We start from the raw sequence: 20767 nt of genomic DNA, 5'->3' as shown, positions 1-20767 counted from the left end.
ATTATTTTTATGAATACTTCTTCAACTGTAATTAGGTAGAAGAGAGAAAATGAGTATTAAAAAAGATTATTATAGTATTTTAGAAAAAATATGTTACATTTTTTATAATTAACTAACTTATCTAACTTTTTTAATCTAATCAAATTAATTAAATAAATTTTATATTAAGTACGGAAAGAGTATTGTCAAATTAATATTTTTTTTTTTTGGTACAACTGAAAATAAAATAAAAAACTGGACTAAAGTGGGATTAATCCCACACAATCCTTCTCCACTAAGCTTCTCAGGATGCTCGGGCACGTATCAAAATATGATGAGGTTGATAGTCCTCTTTTAGCCAATTTATCAGCAACTTCATTAGCATTTCTACTGATATAGCAGAGCTGCACTTCCCAGTCAAACTTCAATAACTCAAGTGTCTGCATCATTAACAGGCTGCAATACTGATTGTTCCTCCCCTGATTAATAGACTCAATCAGATTCTTTGCATCAGATTCAATAATAACACGTTTAAATCCAAAATCCCAAGCTAACTTCAAGCCCTTGAAAATAGCCCAAGTTTCAGCCTCCAAAACATTACACCACCCGAGTTGAAGCGAGAAACCCACAATCCAAATTCCATTATGGTCTCTAATGCATCCCCCACAGCCAGCTTTTTTCGAGCTATTCGACACAGCACCATCCACATTTACTTTAATCCATCCTTTTGATGGTTGCTTCCAAATAGTTGAGCTGTCCAACGGCTGTTCTCTCATGCCATAATGCAACTTTGTAGCAGCAAAAGTGAGGTTCGGCCATCCATCTCTGATTATAGCTACTGGATTAGCAGGTCTAACAAAAGTCTCATCAAAAGTTGCTTTATTCCTCCAGAGCCACAATTTCCAAACAGTAACTCCCCATGTCAGATTCCAATTATTATTTCTATCAGAACCCATATTTTCCTTGAGATTTAGAGCAATCCACTCTTTTAAAGTACCAGAATAAAAACTGTTCACCTGTTTGTTGTCTACCAAAACATCCCACACTGATCTTGCATAGGCACAGTCTCTAAGAACATGTAGAATACTTTCAGCATTTTGAAAGCAATAAGAACACATAGGGGAACACTGAGACCATCTACTTCTCCATAGATTAGTAGGAAGTCTACCATGGAAAATTCTCCAAATAAATACCCGAATCCTTTCAGCACCTCTCCATTTCCAAATAAGCTTATAGATTGGACTATAGAGAGTTTGGGGATTCTCCTCCATCATAAAATAAGCACTCTTGATGCTGAACATACCAGTGCTTGAGTCTTTCCATACTAAAAAATCCTCCCCAGCAGAATCAAAAGGAGGCATTACTCCCTTGAGTTTTGTCAAAACCTCAGGCTTAACAATAGATTCCAGCTTATGAAAATCCCAGTTACCACAAATCATCCATTCTGCCACCACGCTGCTGTCCTCTTCAATAGACAGAGGTCTTAAGCAGAGTTCTTTAACTTTCACATCATGATATAGCCATAAATCATTAAAAAAATTGACTGATTTCCCATTCCTCAGCTGCCACATGGATCCTTTCTCAATCAATTCTCGTTGTCTGCAAATAAATTTCCAAACACTGGAATCTCCTGGCCTAGCATCAAATAGATTTTCTTCATTATGCAACATATACTTCTGAAACAGTACATCAGTCCACAGACCTCTTTCCCCTATCATTAATTTCCAGGCTAACTTTGCACCACAAGCAGAATTCATCGAAGCAAGTTTCCTGAACCCCAGGCCTCCATAAGACTTAGGAAGAGTAACAGATTGCCAACCTATAGGATGATAGCCTTGCTCATCCCTGTTATGACCCCATATGAAGTCTCTTTGTAGTCTTTCCACCTCATCACAAATCTTCTTAGGGATTTGGGAAACTTGCATAGGATAAAGAGGAATAGAGCTCAATACAGACTTAGCCAAAGTGATGCGACCTGCAGTAGACAAGCATTCCGCTTTCCAATTGGCTAACTTGTTTCTCACCTGGTCAACTATATATTGAAACTTTGCTGTAGGTTTTTTACTTTTTGTTAAGGGAAAACCAAGATACTTCCCTATTTCTGTTGACACTTTCATTTGTGTTGACTCTCTAATCCTTCTTCTAACATTTGCATCAACTTTAGGAGAGAAATATAAGGAAGATTTATCTCTGTTAACTTTCTCGCCTGAAGCCTGAGAAAATTGATCCAAAACTTCCATCATGCAAGCAACTTGTTTCTCAGAAGCAACTCCAAAGAGCAATAAATCATCAGCAAACATTAGATGAGAGATAGAAAGGCCACCTTTGGAAATGGAAATAGCTCTCCACTTACCTTCATCAACTGCATCACAGATAAGATGGGATAACCTATCCATACAAAGAACAAAAAGAAAGGGGGAGATAGGGTCTCCTTGTCTAAGACCTCTCATAGGAGCAAAGTACTCAGTTGTTGATCCATTCCACAACACATTATAGGTTACAGAGGTTACACAATCCATAACAAGATTCACAAATTTATCATCAAAACCCACATCATACAGTACAGTGCGAAGGAAGTTCCAATTAAGCCTATCATAGGCTTTCTCCAGATCAACTTTCATTGCTATAAGCCCTCTCTTTCCTCTGGCTTTACTCATTACATGAAGAACTTCCTGACCAATGATAATGTTGTCCTGTATAAGTCTTCCTTTGATGAAGCTGGACTGGAAAGGGGAAATTAAATCATTCATCACTGCTTTAAGTCTGTGGGTGATAACTTTAGTTAAGCATTTGTAATGCACTGAACAAAGAGAGATAGGCCTGAAGTGAGCAACTAGCTGAGGATTTTCTCTTTTTGGAATAAGAGAAATCAAAGTTTTGTTTGAGTCATCCACTTTTAGACTTCCCTGAAAAATGCCTTTGACAAAGCTACAAATAGAGGGGCCCAACACCTTCCAATTGTGTTGAAAAAAGATAGGGGAGAATCCGTCGAATCCGGGGGCTTTGTAGGGGCCCATAGCGAACAGCGCAGATTTAATCTCTTCATCAGTAGGCAAATTACTCATATCATTTATCAGATTGCGATCAACCTTAGGAAAATTGGCCCTCGTTTCTAGGTCATTATAGCTGGTGTCATTCGAAGAGAATAAAAGTTTGAAATAATCGACAACCATTTCTTTCAGTTCAGCATCATCATCCACCCAATTACCCTGTTCATTTTTCAGAGTAAGAATTTTATTCCATTTCCTCCTCTTTTGAGTTTTTAGATGATAATAACGAGTATTCCTATCTCCCTCAGTTAACCAATTTGATCTAGACTTTTGAAACCATTTGACTTCTTCCAACTTTAACACCTCCTCTAATTCCAACTGCAAGTTTGATTCAAGATCAGTAAGGAATTTTGATAGAGGATAGGCTGGAGATTTTTGAATACCTTCCAATCTAGCAAAAATATTCCGTTTCTTCAATTCTACAAAGCCAAAAACTTCCTTATTCCATACAAGGATGGAATCTTTAAAGTGAGACAAACTCCTATTAATATCATCATCACACTTCCAGGCATTTTCCACAAAACTATTGAAATTCTCATGCTCAATCCACATAGCTTCAAAACGAAAGGGTTTGTTCCCTCTAAAATTCAATCTTTCAGCATCAAGACACAAACTCAAAGGATTATGGTCAGAAAATTTTGTTCGAGCACATACCTTTATCAAATAATTTTGAAAAGAAGACATGAACATAGCATTGCCCAAGGCTCGATCCAGTCTCTCATACATCCGTGAGCACCCCATCATCTTTGGCCCTTTCCAAGTAAACTTAGGACCTTTAAATCCTAAATCTGTCAGCCTGCACTCTTTAATTCGGTCATTAAACCAACTCATTCTGTTGCTGTTTGGATGTCTTCCACCTATCCGTTCTGACTCCTCCGCAATGTCGTTAAAATCCCCAATCACCACCCATGGATCAGAGATACTTTGGGATAATAGTTTCAACTCCTCCCAAAGAATTTGTCGGAACTGTGAGTGGGGAATTGCATAAATGGCAGTAAGGAAAAAAGAAGGTTTCCCTGCGACTTTGCATTTTAAGTGTAGAAATTGTCTATCACTTTTATGAACTGAAATCTGAACAAAGTCACTCTTCCAAGCAACCGCTAGACCCCCTGACCGACCAGTACTTGGAACAGAGAAAAGACTGTCGAAGCCCAGTGAGTATAGACGCTGTAATTTTGAATCATCTCCACACTTTGTTTCTGAAAGCATAAGGAGCGCAGGTTTTGAGTTTCCAAAAATAGCCTTCAGATTCCGTGTGAAGTTATTACCACCCACCCCCCTAATATTCCAATACATTATTTGATCCATAAACATTAAAAAGAAAACGGATCCAGAGCCCAATTAACACGACTCAATAATTAGAATTGGGTTTCAGGTACCATAGGCCCATCACTTTGGGTTTCCTTCTCAAATTCATCACTAGATGGGTTTACCAGCATTGGCCCACATTGCTGTACCTCAGGCCCTTTGTCCATCTCTGAATTTTCACCCGGATCATGAGGGAGGGGTGCAGTATCTTCGATATAATCCATCTGCTCTTCCCCAATGTTCTCATTCGAGATATTATTATCTCCTTTACCAAAATTCCTTCGAGCTGAGCCCTCTTCTTCGGTTTCATCCAGTGTCAACATCAATAACTCGTTTGATCTCTTATGATTCACGAACATCTCACGAGATATCTTTTCCTTCCTCCCCTGCTCTACCCGTTTAACGGCTTCTGTCACTTTCTCTGGGACCACCCCTGCAGCCGCGCCATTTTGCTTGTTACGTCTCTTACTCGCCACATCTTTTGTCTCACGCACAAATCGTACATTAGTGGTGGTAGCCTTAGCAAATGGTACGTTCTCCAGGACCGAAGATGCAGGGATTGCATTATCCTCTATTTCTTTAGTTAAATTATATTGATTATTTTCCACGTCAGCTAGAATTTCGAACCTCGTCCCTGAGCTTGGTTGCCGGAAAGCTCCCCCTGCCTTCTCTTTCCCCCTCCTTTGTCGCCGGTTTTTTTGCACAACCTTCCATACTTCCTGATCATTATCCCCAGCTCCATCAATATCCATTCTAGCTTTTTGTACACCCTCAGCGCCCCTATTCTGGTTGCTGTCATTTTGCTCTGTAGATTTTCTCGATGGACATGTCTCGTTGCGATGCCCATATACCCCGCAGTTCAGACAAAGAGCGTGGAGCCCTTCATATTCTAAGTAGTAGTCCTCACCATCGATTGAGAAGCCTGACATTAGTTGTTTACCCAAATCAACCATTACACATATTCGTGCATAATGTCCTCGCAGCTGGGAAGAAGTATTAACATCAACTTTGATTGTTTCCCCTATCCTGTTCCCAATAATAGTGAGAGCCTCCTCATCATAATACTCTAATGAGACCCTTGGCAAACGAACCCAGACAGCCACTTTATCTATTTTAGCTTTTGCAGGATTGAACTTAGGCTCCCATGGTCTTACTGTCAAATAATGATCATAGATCATCCATGGGCCTCCTGTTAAAGCATTAAAATAATCCTCTCTATTTGATAATTTGACTACAAAATAGCCATAGCCAATGTTAATCAAACTGATGATTCCCCGTTTAGCCCATAATGCTTGGAGTCTAGTTTCCAGCGCTTTATAGCCTATATTGTGATCTAGGAGTTTCACAATTACTGCCTTCTTCCACGCCCTATAGAGACGTTTTCTCAATCTACCGGAAAAATGGAATGTAGGAAAATTTCTCTTCGGGTCTTCCCTTATTCTCACTAAAGGTTCTCTCTTATCAGCTTCTGTCTCCGACTGCGGTTCAGACATATTATCATCAGAAAGATCATCATTCTCATCCCTGTCATCATCAGAATGGTCATCCTAGTTGGTAACACCTTTCAGTTTCTCAGCAAATGTCAGTCCTGTTTTATTAGCAGGAAACTGGGTAGTCCCAAGCTTTGGCCATTGGTTCTCGTTTGAGCAGTCTCCTTGTTCCATAGCATTATTTTTTATCTTCTTTGAGCTCCTCACAAGCAGATCATTTTCCTCGGTAGAGAGAGGAGCACGAGCTAAGCTTTTCCCAGCAGGAACGAGCGCCATCTTGAATTACCTCAAATGTGCAGTCATGTACCAGGGAAAAACAATGCGCGCTCCATATAAGTTATCTAGTTGTTTTACGCAGTTCTGCTATTGTCAAATTAATATGAATCCTGGTACAAACTATGGGGTTAAAAAGGCCCAACAAAAACGGAAGGAGACTGGGTGGGATTGAGATGCCAAGCTTTTGGGTCTCATTGTCTTACCCAATAAATAAATAAATAAATACAAAGCTAACTTTTTACCAACAAAATATGAACCTTATACCATAAAACGAGCAATGCCATACGTACTGAATACTGCTTACAACATGACTATAAAGTGAAGGTAGCCAGAGATGAGGGGAATGTGCAGCCAGGCGAAGGAAAAAAAAATTCATAATGAACATATAAATAAACAAGTTAGAATGACTTCTATAAAAATAAATTATAAAAATTGTTTGCAATGGTTTGTTTACATTAAAAAAAAAATCTTTGATTTTGGACACACTAATAAGGAGGATAAATTAAACAGTATGAAGTCTTATAAAAAAAAGAAAAATTCACAAAAATAAGATAAAGAAAAATTAAAGAGAATATTCAATAAAGTTATTGATATGATTTTTTTATCAACAATCTATTCAAAAATTTGGGCATTAATAAAGTTTAATTACATCATGCAGTCAATGTAGTTAATCTTATAAGAATTTGTGGTTATTGTTGTTATGGAGAAATAAGAGATTTATATTTTAAATAAAAAAATATTTATATTAAAATTCAAGAATTGCGAAACAGATTAAAATTATTCAATAATACGTTTTTTTTTCCTGTGAACATTGGATATCGCATTAAATACAAGACAAATCTCCAAAGTGTTCTTCATGTCACGAAGCTCTTGCCTCTTACACTATGTTTGGTACAACGTTTTTGGAGGGAAGGGGGGAGTTGTTATCCTCCCCTTGTTTGTATGGTGCAATTTTTTAGGAGGAGAGGAGAGCAACTCTCCTCTTCTTGTTTGGTTAAGATATTTTTGAAAGAAAGGAAGGGCTCATTTACCCTTTTTTTCTCTTCTAACCTCCCCTCTAAAAGTAGAGTTTTTTGAAAGAGAGATGAGAGATAATATTTTAATTCCTTACATACCTTTTCAATATGTTAACCCCTAATCAGTTGTCAATATTTCTCCATAAAAGAATTCTTTTAAACATTTAGTAAGAGGTTGTCAAGATAATTGTTTCCAAAATTAGTGAGTATTTATAAACCTATTTTTTTTCTCTCTTCTTCTAATTCCAAGAGGCCGTCGGTATTTTCTTTCACCTTCAAGGTCTTTTTTTTTTATTGAAAGCTATCACTCACAACTTTTTATCTTGATATCTTATAAGTGTGTGACTGTGTCTTGTAAATCAAAATTAGTGAATTGTATTATATATATAATTATATCTTAACAAAATAAAAAAAGTGAGAAAATTTATTTAAATTTTATAAGGTCAAAATAGTCAATTTCTTATTAGAACAAAATAAGGTATTATTAAAATTGCTCTCTCACCTCCCCTCCAATCAATTCAAACAAGAGATCATTAAAATCCTTCCCGACCCTCCCTTCCCTTTTGTAGCTACTATTCCCTTTCCTTAATTAAAATCCCTCCTTTCCTTTTCCCTCCCTTAAGCCAAACACAACGTTAGATTTTTTTTTCAAGACAAAAATTTACTACCACAAACTTAAAGCTGATACTAGCATGAACGGCGGTTGGATTGAGTAGAAAAAGACTCTATTTTTCCGAAGATCAGATTGGGAAAAAAGAACTACTATTAACCGAGCATGATAATGTTTAAACAGATTTGATATTACCGAATAGAGAATTTTATCAAATGGGAAGGGCTGTCAGAACTCACAAAGCAACATCTTGTGCACTGGCTGCCCAAGGTCAGGAAATGCGTTATTTACATCATCCATGAATTCATAGATTCAATAGAACATACAGGCAAACCTCCTTCAATTATAGCCAAAAACTCCAAGGTGGCCTCCTGGCTATCAATCAAGCTTGGCTCTCAGGCTATCAGCGTTATGCCCCCTTCTTTATGCGTTAGCTTATGCCTTTTAAGAACCTGCTTCTGTCAAACTCTTCAATCCAAAACAACAGCAAGATGTATATATGTACTTGATGAAACCATAAGTTTCGCTTGTTTAATACTATCAACACATGGGTCCAGCAGTAGAAAAAATTGCTTGTCCCAGGACACCGCGGAGGATGAGAAAGAAGCAACAAAAAATCGATGAAAACTCATGCCACCGAGTCAGCCTGTTTACTGGTCAATCGTGCATATAAACCATCTCTTAAGAGAAGTTCACTGTGACTCCCAATCTGTGTGGATGCAAACAGTTCGGCTTCAGATCAGGGAAAGATAAAGGAAACAGAAATCTCATGTCATAGTTTCTCGCCATCACAAAGGAAATAGTTTGTTTCAGTATATTTCGTGAGAGTTTAAGAAATACTTATTCTTGATGTGAGTTTTATGATTACTTTCCCCAGAAAAATGAAATAATAGATACAAATGAAAGAAATATGGCAAAAGTTGCTGGGTTCATAATCTAATACATAGAACACGTATGATCATCCAGACTAAAAACAGATGATGAGATGATCAAATAAAATAAGCTTCAAAAAGGGACATCAAGGAATAACAGTAAGTAAAGAAGGCGTTGGAAACGAGAGAATTAACTAACCTCAACAATTTTACCGCTATCCATGACCACAATCCTGTCTGCTGCTTGTATGGTAGAAAGCCTGCAAAGCAGGTCATAAATTTCAAATGCGGAATCAAGATAGAATTTAAACGATAACTTCAATAAAAGATGACCCACCTGTGTGCAATTACAATAACACTTCTCATACTCAGGGAGTCATTTTTAACAGAACGAAGAACACCCTGCAGATAAAGGAGACTCAATCATCAATATATCTTTCTCTCAAATTTATGGTGCCTATAGTCTATACTGTCAAGTGGCCTTAGGTAGCATTTGGAAGCAGACCTTGACATTATGCTCACTCTCAGCATCCAGCGCACTTGTGGCTTCATCAAGGATCAATATTTTTGGATCCCTAAGAATAGCTCTAGCAATAGCAATTCGCTGCTTTTGTCCCCCACTTAACAAATCATCATCAACAAGTGTTTCATAGCCATTAGGAAGTGCTGAGATGAAGTCATGGGCATAAGCTTGCTTTGCAGCCCATTCAACATCCTCCTGCTTAATCTCTCGAGTGCATCCATATCTTATGTTTGAACTAATATCCATTCTGAAGAGCTTAGGTTCCTGTACAGACAAAATTTTTAGGGTCAGGAGAAATTAATTTTAAGTCACTGTAATTCCACCATGTTGGCAAATCACTAACCTGTCCAACAAATGCAATTCTTTCTCTCCACCACATGATGTCCAACTCTTTAAGAGGGACGCCATCAACCAAAATCTGCAATCAAACTTAACATTAAAAACGAAAAAGACACACACACACACACACACCCCTTCAAGTAAAAACCATCTACTCAAGTCATATTAATGTAGAGCATAACTGGTCACAAAACAGTTACTACCTAACTAGTTCCCCAGAAACATTAACCAATATATAAAGAAATGACAGAAAAAAGTGACTGAATCTCTTTTTCCCCTCTCTCAGCAACAGCTATTTCATATCACAGATCCTTTTTTCAGCTGTTCCTTTCTAATTCAATGCTAGAAGCGCCAAACTATCCGATTCCCATATTTCTAATATTAAATTTTAAATATGAAGCTAAACTAATGCTACCTGACCATTGGTGGGCTCATATAAGCGGAGCAGAAGGTTCACCAGTGTACTTTTTCCACTGCCACTAAGACCAGCCTATGTAAAAATAAAGGAAATGAGAACTTAATATCTCAGTCATTGTGCAGATGAGGAACCATTAAAAACATTTGAAGTAGTTTCTTACTATGGCAACCACCTCACCAGGTCGAACAGCAAAATTTACATGCCGCACTACAGATACCTGTTACAATGATTGTTCATTAGTTGTGCACCTATTGGTGACAACATGAGTGTTAACCCTATGCATGTGCGCAACAAATTTATATTTAGGAGGAAGACCATGCAAAGGGACAAGGGCTGGCAGAGATATTGTCAAGTCAAGATATTAATATCCATCACAGTAAAAGCATGCTACTCACATCAGAAATTGCATTTTTATTCAAGATATAAGTGATAAAATGAAGATAACGACAACGAATGAGATAGAAGCACCATACAGTCATAAAACTCTCCATCCTCCCCCTCCCTCTTTTTCTCAAAGAAAGAACCTGAACCTGATTTATTTTCAGACGTTTTCACAATTTATATTACAAATACGAGTTGAATCTTCAAAAGAAAATAACATAATTCACAACTTCATGGATTAACAATGCACAAATTATTCCAGCACTACTCATAATGCATTGAAGCAATTGTTTTCAGCACCGAAAAGAGCATCACATGTTTTTGAGAAGCCAAATGAAGATATTATAAAAAGAAGAGCTATACCATTGGCCTTGAAGGATAGTGAAAAGATACATTTATAAATTCAATATTCCCAAGTAACCTCTGCAGCTTTACTCCTGTAACAAAGCCACGTCCAAATTTCAATATCAATTTTACATAACTATGAAAATCTCGGAAGAAACTTGCACCTTCTGCAATACGAGTTTTTCTTATCATTTTATTACTTATACAATGAAAGGTAATCTCCTCATTAAACGTGGCCACCAATCAAAGGAAAAACGCAAAAGACTTGTTCAAAGTTGTAAACATGTGAAGTAGTTGACATGACCCATAACAAGACTTGCCTTTTGCACGGAACTGACTGCTAGGTGAGAGATCCATCAGGTGAAATACTTTTTCACTAGCCCCGACAGATTGCATCAAAGATGATATACTGTCCCCCACCCACCAGGTTGAATAAATAAGCCATTCACTGTATAGTATAAACTTAGTAAGTTTCTCTGCTGTAATATGACCTGCTAGAATAGACATTCCTCCAAACAGCACGGCGATAACCTAAAAGATTAAACGTTCAAATAAAAGCAGAGGTCATGTACAGACTTTGATAAATAATTATGAATGAGGTGGTCCTAGAAGACTTTCTTTCAATGGTGTGATAATATTTTTAGTAGGAAAAAGAACAAGACATTCACACAGTTAGCATTCTCCATATTTGGTGTTGGACCCAAAAAACATCTTTATTAAAAAAACTATGACACATGCCAGGGCTTTAGGTCATTGTCTCTAAACCCAATATTTGCAAAGGCAAATGAGTTCACAAAATTCTTGTTTTAAAAAATATTTTGATGGCCTTGCATTTATTATTTTATTTTGCAGAAAGCTATGCTTATACCTCATTTAAAATGGGGGAGGAGATTCGACTCCAAACAGAATTGAGGAAATACATGAGGGACTATGCTCAAGGTAATTTCACATCCAAGGTGATTTAGCATTCCAGCATGTGAATTTATAACTTTACTTCCCAAAGTGCTTAATAGAAGATTCAGACCCAAATAGTTAAACACAGTTACCGTCTCTCTTTAACTATTGAGTAAACCCCTTTGGATAGAAACATAATTTTTATAGTCGATCCGTGGAGGTTAGCAATCTCTACGTATCCTTCTTTGACCATACTGTGCTTAATGTTTCACTCAAGGGCAAACTGAATGCAAGGCAATCTAAAATTTTGGATTACGTCTTCATAACCTTGCATTTATTTTGTTCTGGAAAAAGTACCCATGTATCCCTACATTAATTGTCAATTCACAAATGACCTAAATAGAGTTTTATCTGTTGTTTCTTAACGTGAAAAAGTGAAGGCATTGTTTTTTTTTTTTTTTTGGGTCAAAAAACCTAATGTAAAGATTTTGTGCTCAAATTGGCTATACCTGAGTTGAATGATAAAGATTATTGAAGCTGAAATTCCAAAATCCATACGCAGCACTTTGTCTCAAGCTTATATCAGCTAACTTTCCCAGCCACCATTTGTACCTGTAGAGAGAGATGGATAATATGCCTATCAAAGTTACTGAACTGTAGAAAATAATGTTTTATTTAATACGTCATAATTCAAGTACGCTCACCTTCCAAGTTCCTCTTCTTCTGTTCCATAAACACGGACAGTTCTAATCAGAGAAAATGTCTCTTGTGCAACCTATGATTCAACAGTGAAAAAAAAAAGGTCATATGCCACTGAAGAAACAAGGGGGAAAATAGTGTAAGGAACTTATTTACTTCATTAGCAGAAGCAGTGACTTCTTGGATCAACTTTGCAGCCTTTTTCTGGTACCTATGCAGACAGACACGACCAAATAACACAAATGATATACAGGAAACAAAGAAAAAGGGAAACACCAGGCAGAGACAGAGGAAGCTAATAAGCTGAGACTCTGATAGAAAATTTGAGGAGACTGAATAAAAAAATTCACCTTCCATAAAGTAGCAAAACTGCTGATAATATAGAGCATATCATCAATGTAAATAAACCAAGTGGCCAAGACAAAAATAACAAGTAGGTCAATGCACCTGTTCCCTGTACAGATGAAAAAACAAATTCAGGGCCCAACAAGGGGGTTAAATTTTTAAAAGCATCGAAACTTCATAGGCAAAGCAACCTGAAGAACGTTGCGCAATATCAAGTTAAGATCATTTCCAATAACACGTGAAACTTGTTGGCAATCAGCACCAAGCCTACTTGTCAGATCACCAACTGTTACATCGTCAAAAAATGATATATCCTATGACAAAAAGGGCACTTCCAAATGAATCAAAAGGACAGTAATGGGGCAAAGAAAATGAAACAGAGAAAGATTAAGATATCAAGTATTGAGGGCAGAAGAACCTGAAGAAGAAGGGAGGAGTATAATGTTTCTCGCATTCTTTTTACCTGCAGATATAATTAATGATTAAACTCCATTCAACGGTAAATATACAGGCGCCAAAGAAGTTTAATCAGACGAGTCAACGAAAACCGGGAGCTAGATTGGACATTATTTAAGTACTGTATTATTAAATTTGAAAAAATATATTGTGCTGTGTCAAGTCTCTTAAAATGAAACTCAGACAATGTAACCGCCTCCTATTTGTCGTGCATCAAGGGAGACATGACGGAAAAACTCACCAGTATCATATTTGCAATTCCAAAACAGCAGCCTCTTATCCCACTGAAGCATATTCCACATGCAAAATGAAAAGTTTCAGATGGATAACTAGTGACAACAACCGTCAAAAAAAAAATAAAAATCAATCTCTCATATGCTGCGATTTGCCTGTGCTTTATTTCACCTGCCTTCAGAACCTTTAAAACATCCGCTTATTCGGCTGTTAATCAGGAATTTTCAAAGAGAACAACTAACCAAGGAGACGAGAAAAAGGTATAGAGAATGATACACTTGAGCTAAGTAGAAGAAGAGCAATTCCATTCCGTTCTTTATTGATTTTATTTAGAGCAGCAAGTGGCATAGAAAAGAGTCATATCACTGTCAGCAGGTAGAAGGGAGATATGACCATACAAGATTTTGACCTGCATATTCCCGAAGTTATACAGAACAGAACCAAGAGAAGCACATGGCGCCGGAAAACTGTAACATCCGCGCTCTGTGCGGAGAAGATAGAAGCTGTTAAGAAATGCGGTATGGAAATCTCCGAAACCTGAAACACAACGAAGGAATAATTGATTTTGACCACATCGTCAAACTAAGTTGCAGAAAGCAGTCAGCATAAGAATAAAATTTGACTGCACGCACCGCTGCAAGAATGAGAGCAGAGAATGCAGAGAAAATAATCCATCGGTCTTGAGCAACAAGTTGCCACATTTTGGCAAGAGCGCGCCACACAGTGACGGGTTTGGCCGAATCTTGAATTTCGACATTTTCGGAGAAGTTCCACCAGCTTCCACCAGGCAAAATCGAAGGAATGAAACTGAACCATCTCCTAAGCCTCTTCAGAAACTCTTTATCTTCTTCTTTTTCTTCACCTAAAGCTTCTGGATTCTTCTGCACAGAAAACCCATCTATGGACGCTGATTTTGGAGGGCTCCCAAGTATGCATCTCCGATTAAAAGAAGGCCTGGACAGAACAGTATGAATTCTAGTATTAACAGTGAAATGGAAGCGTCTACGACAAACTCTGATACAAGGTCTTCTATGATCGTGACGAACAGAAGTTAGTATCAGAGGTTGAATGCCGCCCAGAAGCAGAGCCATTGACGATGGAAAGGAGCATTCCAGACCATATAGAAGTTATGGTGTGAGTTTTGGATAAAGCTCCGAGCTTGAGCGCCTTTAGCGAGGCTTGGTCATCTCAGGCTCCCAGCCATGCACGACCAATCAAAACGAAACGACGCCGCTTCATTTCTGGTGACGTGTTCGGTTTGGCGTGCACGAATTCTAATTCGTGAGTAAAACTTCCAACTGCAACAGTTGCCACACGGCCCTCGCCTCCACCGTGCCACGTTTTCAGTTCTCACTCTCAAAGTCCCCAACGTACTCGCCCAATTCAGAAACCTTTGGAATCCTTAGGGATAGATTCATGGGCATTTTGGTCCTTACGTTTTACACCACCAAAATATCTTCTTGACAGTCTTTTCCATGGGGAACCAATTTTCTCTGATTCTCAACCCTGCCTCCTTCTCCTCCTCTCCTCTCTTCTCTTCTTTGATTCGATGGCCGTCAATCTGGGGAAATTGTCTCTGTTACTAGATGTGGCGTCGCCGCGGGGTGTGATACTGGAGCGGAAGGCTCGAACGGTGGCTCTGGACGTCATTTTGAGCTTGCCCAAGAGAGATTGTCACGCCTACTGCGCTTCTGTTTCATCTAAGGGTTTTGACTACGATGGAGAAGCTCGGAACAGAGTCGTGGCTCGTGGAAAGTCAAATTCAGAGGTAAACGGTGTTGATTTTGATGCGGAGTCTAGTGATGAAGAGAACAACGAGAACGGGCTTGATGAGGAGTCTTATGATTGGGAGACGCAATTGCGGATGAGACTGAAGGAGCTCGAGGAGAGAAGAGAGCTAGAGAAGAAAGCTGAGGAATTGCAGAGTCGGATGGACGATGATGAAGGGGAAGGAGGGGAAGAGACGGAGGAAGAGAAGAGGATGAGAGTCAGAAAAGAGCTTGAAAAGGTTCGATTTTTCTTGATTTGCTTATCTAAGGATTATCAGACTGTACAAAAATTAAATAATTAGACCAGAATCAGCTCTAAGTTGTTGTTCATGGATTTGATGATTTAGGTGGCTAAGGAGCAGGCGGAGAGGAGAGCCACGGCTCAGCTGATGTTTGAATTGGGTCAGAAAGCTTATGGGAAGGGTATGTATGGACGTTCCATAGAGTTTCTTGAAGGCGCACTTACGATTATTCCCAGACCTACATTGTTTGGTGGTGAGGTTAGTTGAGTGTTGCATGTAATGCTCTTTATTTAATGAGCAAAACAAAGCGAGTTGGTTTTCTTTATTGATTTTTTTTTTTTTTTGGGGGAAACTTTCAGATACAGATATGGCTTGCTATGGCTTATGAAGCCAACAACCGCCATGCGGATTGCATAGCTCTGTACCAGCAATTAGAGAAGAAACACCCTAGCCTCAGCATCCGACGTCAAGCTGCAGATCTTCGCTACATTTTGCAAGCACCAAAGCTCAAGATATCCCAAGAGGAAATGGTGACCATACCTTTGATTGGTTCTAGTTATGACAGGTATTTTGATGCTGTCACTTGCCTTATTATTTTTGCATAATTGTTCTTATCGCTATTATTCTCATTTGTTGCTGGTTGCGTCAAAATAACTTCAAATCAAAGCGTACAGGGTTGAGTAAACTTTTTTGATACAGTTTTTCTTCATTTTTCTTTTTTGATACAGTCACATGGTTGAGTAAATGTCCTTGAGTAATTTTGCGTTAACTTAACATGCTTTCTCATGATATGAAAGCCTTTTGGGTTTAATTAGGTTTTCTATAACTTGCACTGACGCTTGATCGATCCGAAAGACTCTGTATAGTGAGAGAGAGAGAGAGGGAGAGAGAGAGAGATCATGGGTGTTGAGAGGGGAGGTGAGTCATGTACGCAGTCATACTCTTTTTTGTCATTTTCACTCTCATTGCATGAAGGATTCAATTTGAAAACTATATACGATTAATGAAAAGAATGAATGATGGCAATTATCAAATTCCTGACCATTTGGTTATTAATGGTTACGTTAGAGTTCAATGATTAACTTCTGTTCTGAACATCCCAGTCTGTGAAGAACCCTTGCCAATTGTGGAGGGAGAGGGGGTTGGCCAGAGCCACACCCCCCCCCCGCAAAAAAAAAAATTCAAATTTTTTCTTCTGATTATAATGCAAGTGTTACACAACTCTGTACCAACTTCATACTTTAAGCCTGGTTCCGCCCTGTGGTCTATGGTGTCAGTTGAAGGAAGGCATTGTTGTCTGAGAACCTTATAACTGGGTACATGTAGTTATGATGCATCCCCTTCATATAACATTTGTGACTCTGAGCAATTCAAAATCTTGGATAAATTTGATGTGTGTATGCCATGACTGTAGCTATGCTGGAACATGGAGTGATAAATACAAGGACAAGGATAAGAATAGAAGCGGGACAGTGACCAATCAGCTTCCATCAACGAGAGACTATCTGGCAGACTTCCTTGTATGGCGGCCGCCGGTAGGATTGGAGAAAAATCGAGCCTTCTGGGTTGGTCTGACAATATGGCTGGGATTAGTTGGAGCTGCACTCGTTCTTCACAGATGAATACGTATGCAGTTTGAATTGCACGGCTTGTGATGTATTTATTCAGAATATTTTGTAAGGTTCTGGTTCTTGCATGTTGTAAAATTATTGTATGTATATGTAGTATCGAGTATATAATTTAGTGAAGTGGCTAAAAGTATATATTTTATTAAAATTTCCTCTTCATGAGATTATTGTTAAGGGCATTTTTCATAGTATTGTGTTTAGGTGCTTCTTAACGTGAAATCAAGCCCGTATTTAGTTGATGAATTTTTTAATTTCGATTGGACTAGTTTGTGCTGTTCCGATCTAGCATTGGGCTGATTGTCTCCCTCGCAAATATTTGCTTCACCGAACATTCTTTAATCAAGTTTTGTTGTCTCCTATACAATTCTAAAACGAATATTTTGTTCCCCAAGCCTACTTCATTTGAAAATTTAGGCCCGCCCTCCTCCTCTTATGTACGGCAGGTGGAGGTTACGGAGGATGAGATAGTTTTGTTGCCTTGTGTTCCTTGTTTTTTGAGTTAGCTATACAGTTCATATTAAAAAAAAAAAGAAAAGAAATTTAGGGTTTGTTTGGTTGGAGGGGAGGGGAGGGGAGGGGAGGGGAGCCCCTCCCCTCATTTGGTTAAAAATTTTGGAGGGGAGGGAAGGGGAGCTAAAATGTCCCCTCCTTTCCCTCCCTCCCTCCCCCCATTTTGACTCCCCTCCAAATGGAGATTTTTGGAAGGGAGTCAAAATTTTGGACCAATATGCCTTTATATTTTTTTAATATTTCATTTTTACCTATAAAATATATTATTATAATATTTATTTTAAATAAAAAATATATTATCCTAAGTAAAAAAATAAAATATATATACATTATTATAATTAAAAATATATTATAAAAATTATTTAAAAATAAAAAATTATTTAAATAAAAATTTATAATATTATAAAATTAATTGTTTTTTATAAATATATTATTTATTAAATATATTTTAAAGATGGAAAAAAAGATAGCCTAAAGAAAATAAAATTTCATTTTTCTTAGAGCATATAAAATTTGTTAATTTGATTATTTTAAATATATTATTATATTAATTAGAATAAAAAATTACTGTACCGATTTTTTAATACACATATTAACATGATAAGACTGAATTTTTATTAAATTATATGATTTAAATTAAGATGTAAATTAATTTATATAATATATCAATAAAAAACATAAACTAATATGTAAGGGTAAAATGGTAAATTGATTATTACTATCCCTCCCCTCCCCTCCTTGAACCAAACAAGGAATCATTAAATACTCTCCCCTTCCCTCCTTTTTAATCAAACCAAACAAGGTGAGAATGAAGCCTCCCCTCCCCTCCCCTCAAAGCAAACAAGCCCTTAGGCTCCTATCTTTATGCTATGATTGGATGGAGAGAAAATAAGGGATGAAAGAAAACTAGGAAGGAAAATAGGAGGAAAAATGGTTTTTCTTCTGTTTGGATGAAAGAAGAAAAGTAGGAGGAAAGACAAGTTGAGGAGAAAATAAGGCGGGTATCATAACCTATTTTCTTTCCAACTTTTCTCTTCATATATAAAGAGAAAATAAGAAGAAAACATATTTTTTTTCTGTACCATTACATATGTTTTTTCATCAAAATAATACTTTTTATTTTATTTTTTTACTTTATTTATTATTATCAAGTCTCTCTTCTGTGTTTGCTTGATTAAAAAATAAAATAACTAAAATTGCAAAAATCTTTTTAAAATGAACTGAAAGGAAAAACAAGTAGAGTTGTTGTTTTGGTTTTTTTTAGCATTACATTATACAAAATGTTATTTTTTTTCTTTTTTTACAAAATTATTTGATATTAAAATATAATAACATGATAATATATCTTTATCAAATAATTTGATTTTAAATTATATGATTATGTTAATGTAAATATGGTTTTTCATTATGATATTTAATTTGATTTTAATCAAGATATATTTTGATATAATAGAAAGGGTATTTTAGTCATTTATATATTTACTCATTTTCTTTCCTTTTTGTTTTCTCTTGTCCATCTAAATATGAGAGGTGATAATATTTTCTCTCCTCTCATTTTCTTTCCTCTCAGCTTTTCTTCCTATCCAAATAGAGGGTTAGTAAAATTGCAGATCCGCTGCCACTGAGAACATTAACTCCAAACCTGTCCCAACCAAAGTAGACCGGATACCGGGGTGTTTGGCAACATCAATAAGTGCTTTTAAAAAGTATTTTTTTTCTAAAACGAAACAATCTTCTTCACATATTTACTTTGTATATTGTAAAAGCATTTTTAAAATAATAGTTTGGTTTTTATCCAAATACTCCTATAGTATAATCAAAGAAATTTGTTGCTATCCTTTTAATCAAACAAAGCTTAAATAGGCTCTTGAAGACGAGGAAAAAGCAGAATAGCATTATTTAGTAGAAATTTCATCACTAGTTTAGATTACCTCTTACTTATAAAATAAACATGAAAAGAAGGGCCGTTTTCGTCTACAGTAATTAAATTAAATATTTATACATTTTTAAAATATACTGACTCTCGTTATTTTTTTCCTACACCAGTCTCCTTATGATTATAAGTTTCTGGCCCAAGAAAATAAGGTTCAGGCCCAAGTAAATAGTCAGTCCATGGGCTCCAATAACGAAATTTTATTTTTCCAGTTCTGCCCTTGTCTTCTGAAACCTAGAGGCAGAATTGCTAACAAATCCAACATTTCCATTCCATCTAAATAAATAACTGAAACCCTAACTCAGCAAGTCCTCGGGCCGCCGTTACCTGCTGGGGGAGAAGCTTTTGCTGAGAGAGACAGATCGGAGATGACGACCCGCTTCAAGAAGAATCGTAAGAAGCGTGGCCACGTGAGCGCCGGTCACGGTCGTATCGGCAAGCACAGGAAGCACCCAGGTGGTCGTGGTAATGCTGGTGGTATGCACCACCATAGAATTCTCTTCGACAAGTATCACCCTGGTTATTTCGGGAAAGTAGGTATGCGCTACTTCCATAAGCTTCGCAATAAGTTCTACTGCCCTATTGTGAACATCGACAAGCTCTGGTCATTGGTTCCTAATGAGGTCAGAGAGAAGGCCTCCAAGGACAATGTTCCCTTGATTGATGTTACTCAGTATGGGTACTTCAAGGTTTTGGGTAAAGGAGTTCTGCCGGAGAACCGACCTGTTGTGGTGAAGGCCAAGCTTGTTTCCAAGAATGCGGAAAAAAAGATCAAGGAGGCCGGTGGGGCTGTGGTTCTTACTGCTTAGGTTCTGGATACTTTTTCTGTTCATTAGAATTTTGTTTCTCTGTTGGTAGTTCCTTTGGAATTGATTGAAATTTAAGCTTTGATCTATTCGAACTCGTGTCAAGGTAATGCTTTTGGTTTTCTTTTCCCTCAATCCCGCGCTTTCCTAGTTCTCTGAGTTTCTTACTGTTGATCACATCTTTAATATTATTCTCTATGAAATGGACGATTTTTTACTTTTGATTCAGAAGTTGATGTGCGTAGTGACAATAAATCTTATAGAACTTGGGTGCTATCCCCTGAACCAATCACGCAATCCTTTATCATTTTGCTTTACCCTCGATGTTGTTCAGTTGTGAGCTCACCGGTTCTCATGATATTCGATTGGATTGGAATTTTCATGTAATGCAGTATTTTCCCCGCAGCTCATACTAGTTTTAGTCAGTCATCTATATAACGATATATAGTGTAAAAACTTCAACAAAATGAGCAATGAACCTCATTTTTCAGATTTCATGCAATGGACTGACACTAATTTTTGCGAGGGCAGAATCGTTTCTGTTTGATTTGTTTAACGATGTTGCCTTTGCTTCATGTACACATTTAAGTCCAGTGAAGAATTATACTGGTTGGGTTTGTTCATTCTATATGATTAAAAGGATT

General features: G+C 37.3%; 3 protein-coding genes across 4 annotated transcripts; 2 read left to right on the top strand and 1 right to left on the bottom strand.

Moving 5' to 3' along the window:
• Positions 1 to 7864: 7864 nt before the first annotated feature.
• On the bottom strand, positions 7865 to 14376 carry LOC114740015 (ABC transporter B family member 26, chloroplastic). Of its 2 annotated transcripts, none has more exons than XM_028928131.1 (18): positions 13868 to 14376; positions 13645 to 13772; positions 13243 to 13285; positions 12964 to 13008; positions 12737 to 12859; positions 12551 to 12654; positions 12357 to 12411; positions 12206 to 12276; positions 12011 to 12113; positions 10928 to 11138; positions 10626 to 10699; positions 10042 to 10098; positions 9879 to 9953; positions 9468 to 9542; positions 9107 to 9388; positions 8939 to 9003; positions 8801 to 8861; positions 7865 to 8438 (listed from the first exon to the last, which is right to left on the bottom strand). In XM_028928131.1, exons 1-18 carry the CDS (start codon positions 14324 to 14326, stop codon positions 8358 to 8360), a joined length of 2112 nt encoding a protein of 703 aa, XP_028783964.1. In that variant the 5' UTR covers positions 14327 to 14376; the 3' UTR covers positions 7865 to 8357. The 2 variants fall into 2 exon arrangements, with proteins under 2 accessions (XP_028783964.1, XP_028783965.1); XM_028928132.1 differs by having other exon boundaries at positions 13634 to 13772; positions 13868 to 14178.
• Positions 14377 to 14700: 324 nt separating this feature from the next.
• Positions 14701 to 17139, top strand: LOC114740010 (uncharacterized). Its single transcript, XM_028928124.1, has 4 exons — positions 14701 to 15243; positions 15352 to 15504; positions 15606 to 15811; positions 16661 to 17139. The coding sequence occupies exons 1-4, from the start codon at positions 14785 to 14787 to the stop codon at positions 16866 to 16868; spliced, it is 1026 nt and encodes a 341-aa protein (XP_028783957.1). The 5' UTR covers positions 14701 to 14784; the 3' UTR covers positions 16869 to 17139.
• A 2467-nt stretch (positions 17140 to 19606) lies between these two features.
• Positions 19607 to 20388, top strand: LOC114740012 (60S ribosomal protein L27a-3). Its single transcript, XM_028928128.1, has one exon. The coding sequence runs from the start codon at positions 19686 to 19688 to the stop codon at positions 20124 to 20126; it is 441 nt and encodes a 146-aa protein (XP_028783961.1). The 5' UTR covers positions 19607 to 19685; the 3' UTR covers positions 20127 to 20388.
• The last annotated feature ends 379 nt before the right edge of the window (positions 20389 to 20767 follow it).

Source organism: Neltuma alba, unplaced genomic scaffold, assembly GCF_004799145.2.
Source record: "Neltuma alba isolate B1F8T4 unplaced genomic scaffold, ASM479914v2 tig00003021_pilon, whole genome shotgun sequence".
In the NCBI taxonomy this organism is placed as follows: domain Eukaryota; kingdom Viridiplantae; phylum Streptophyta; class Magnoliopsida; order Fabales; family Fabaceae; genus Neltuma; species Neltuma alba.
This window is presented reverse-complemented; position numbering and strand designations above follow the sequence as displayed.

Excerpts from the sequence above, each read along its gene's own strand:
- LOC114740010 (XM_028928124.1), top strand. The coding sequence starts at position 14,785 with ATGGCCGTCAATCTGGGGAAATTGTCTCTGTTACTAGATGTGGCGTCG. Across the intron at positions 15,505-15,605 it reads CTACATTGTTTGGTGGTGAG|ATACAGATATGGCTTGCTAT; the intron begins GTTAGTTGAGTG and ends GGAAACTTTCAG. Across the intron at positions 15,812-16,660 it reads ATTGGTTCTAGTTATGACAG|CTATGCTGGAACATGGAGTG; the intron begins GTATTTTGATGC and ends CCATGACTGTAG.
- LOC114740015 (XM_028928131.1), bottom strand. The coding sequence starts at position 14,326 with ATGGCTCTGCTTCTGGGCGGCATTCAACCTCTGATACTAACTTCTGTT. Across the intron at positions 12,114-12,205 it reads GAAGAAGAGGAACTTGGAAG|GTACAAATGGTGGCTGGGAA; the intron begins GTGAGCGTACTT and ends CTCTCTCTACAG. Across the intron at positions 11,139-12,010 it reads ATCTTTATCATTCAACTCAG|GTTATCGCCGTGCTGTTTGG; the intron begins GTATAGCCAATT and ends TTAATCTTTTAG.
- LOC114740012 (XM_028928128.1), top strand. The coding sequence starts at position 19,686 with ATGACGACCCGCTTCAAGAAGAATCGTAAGAAGCGTGGCCACGTGAGC.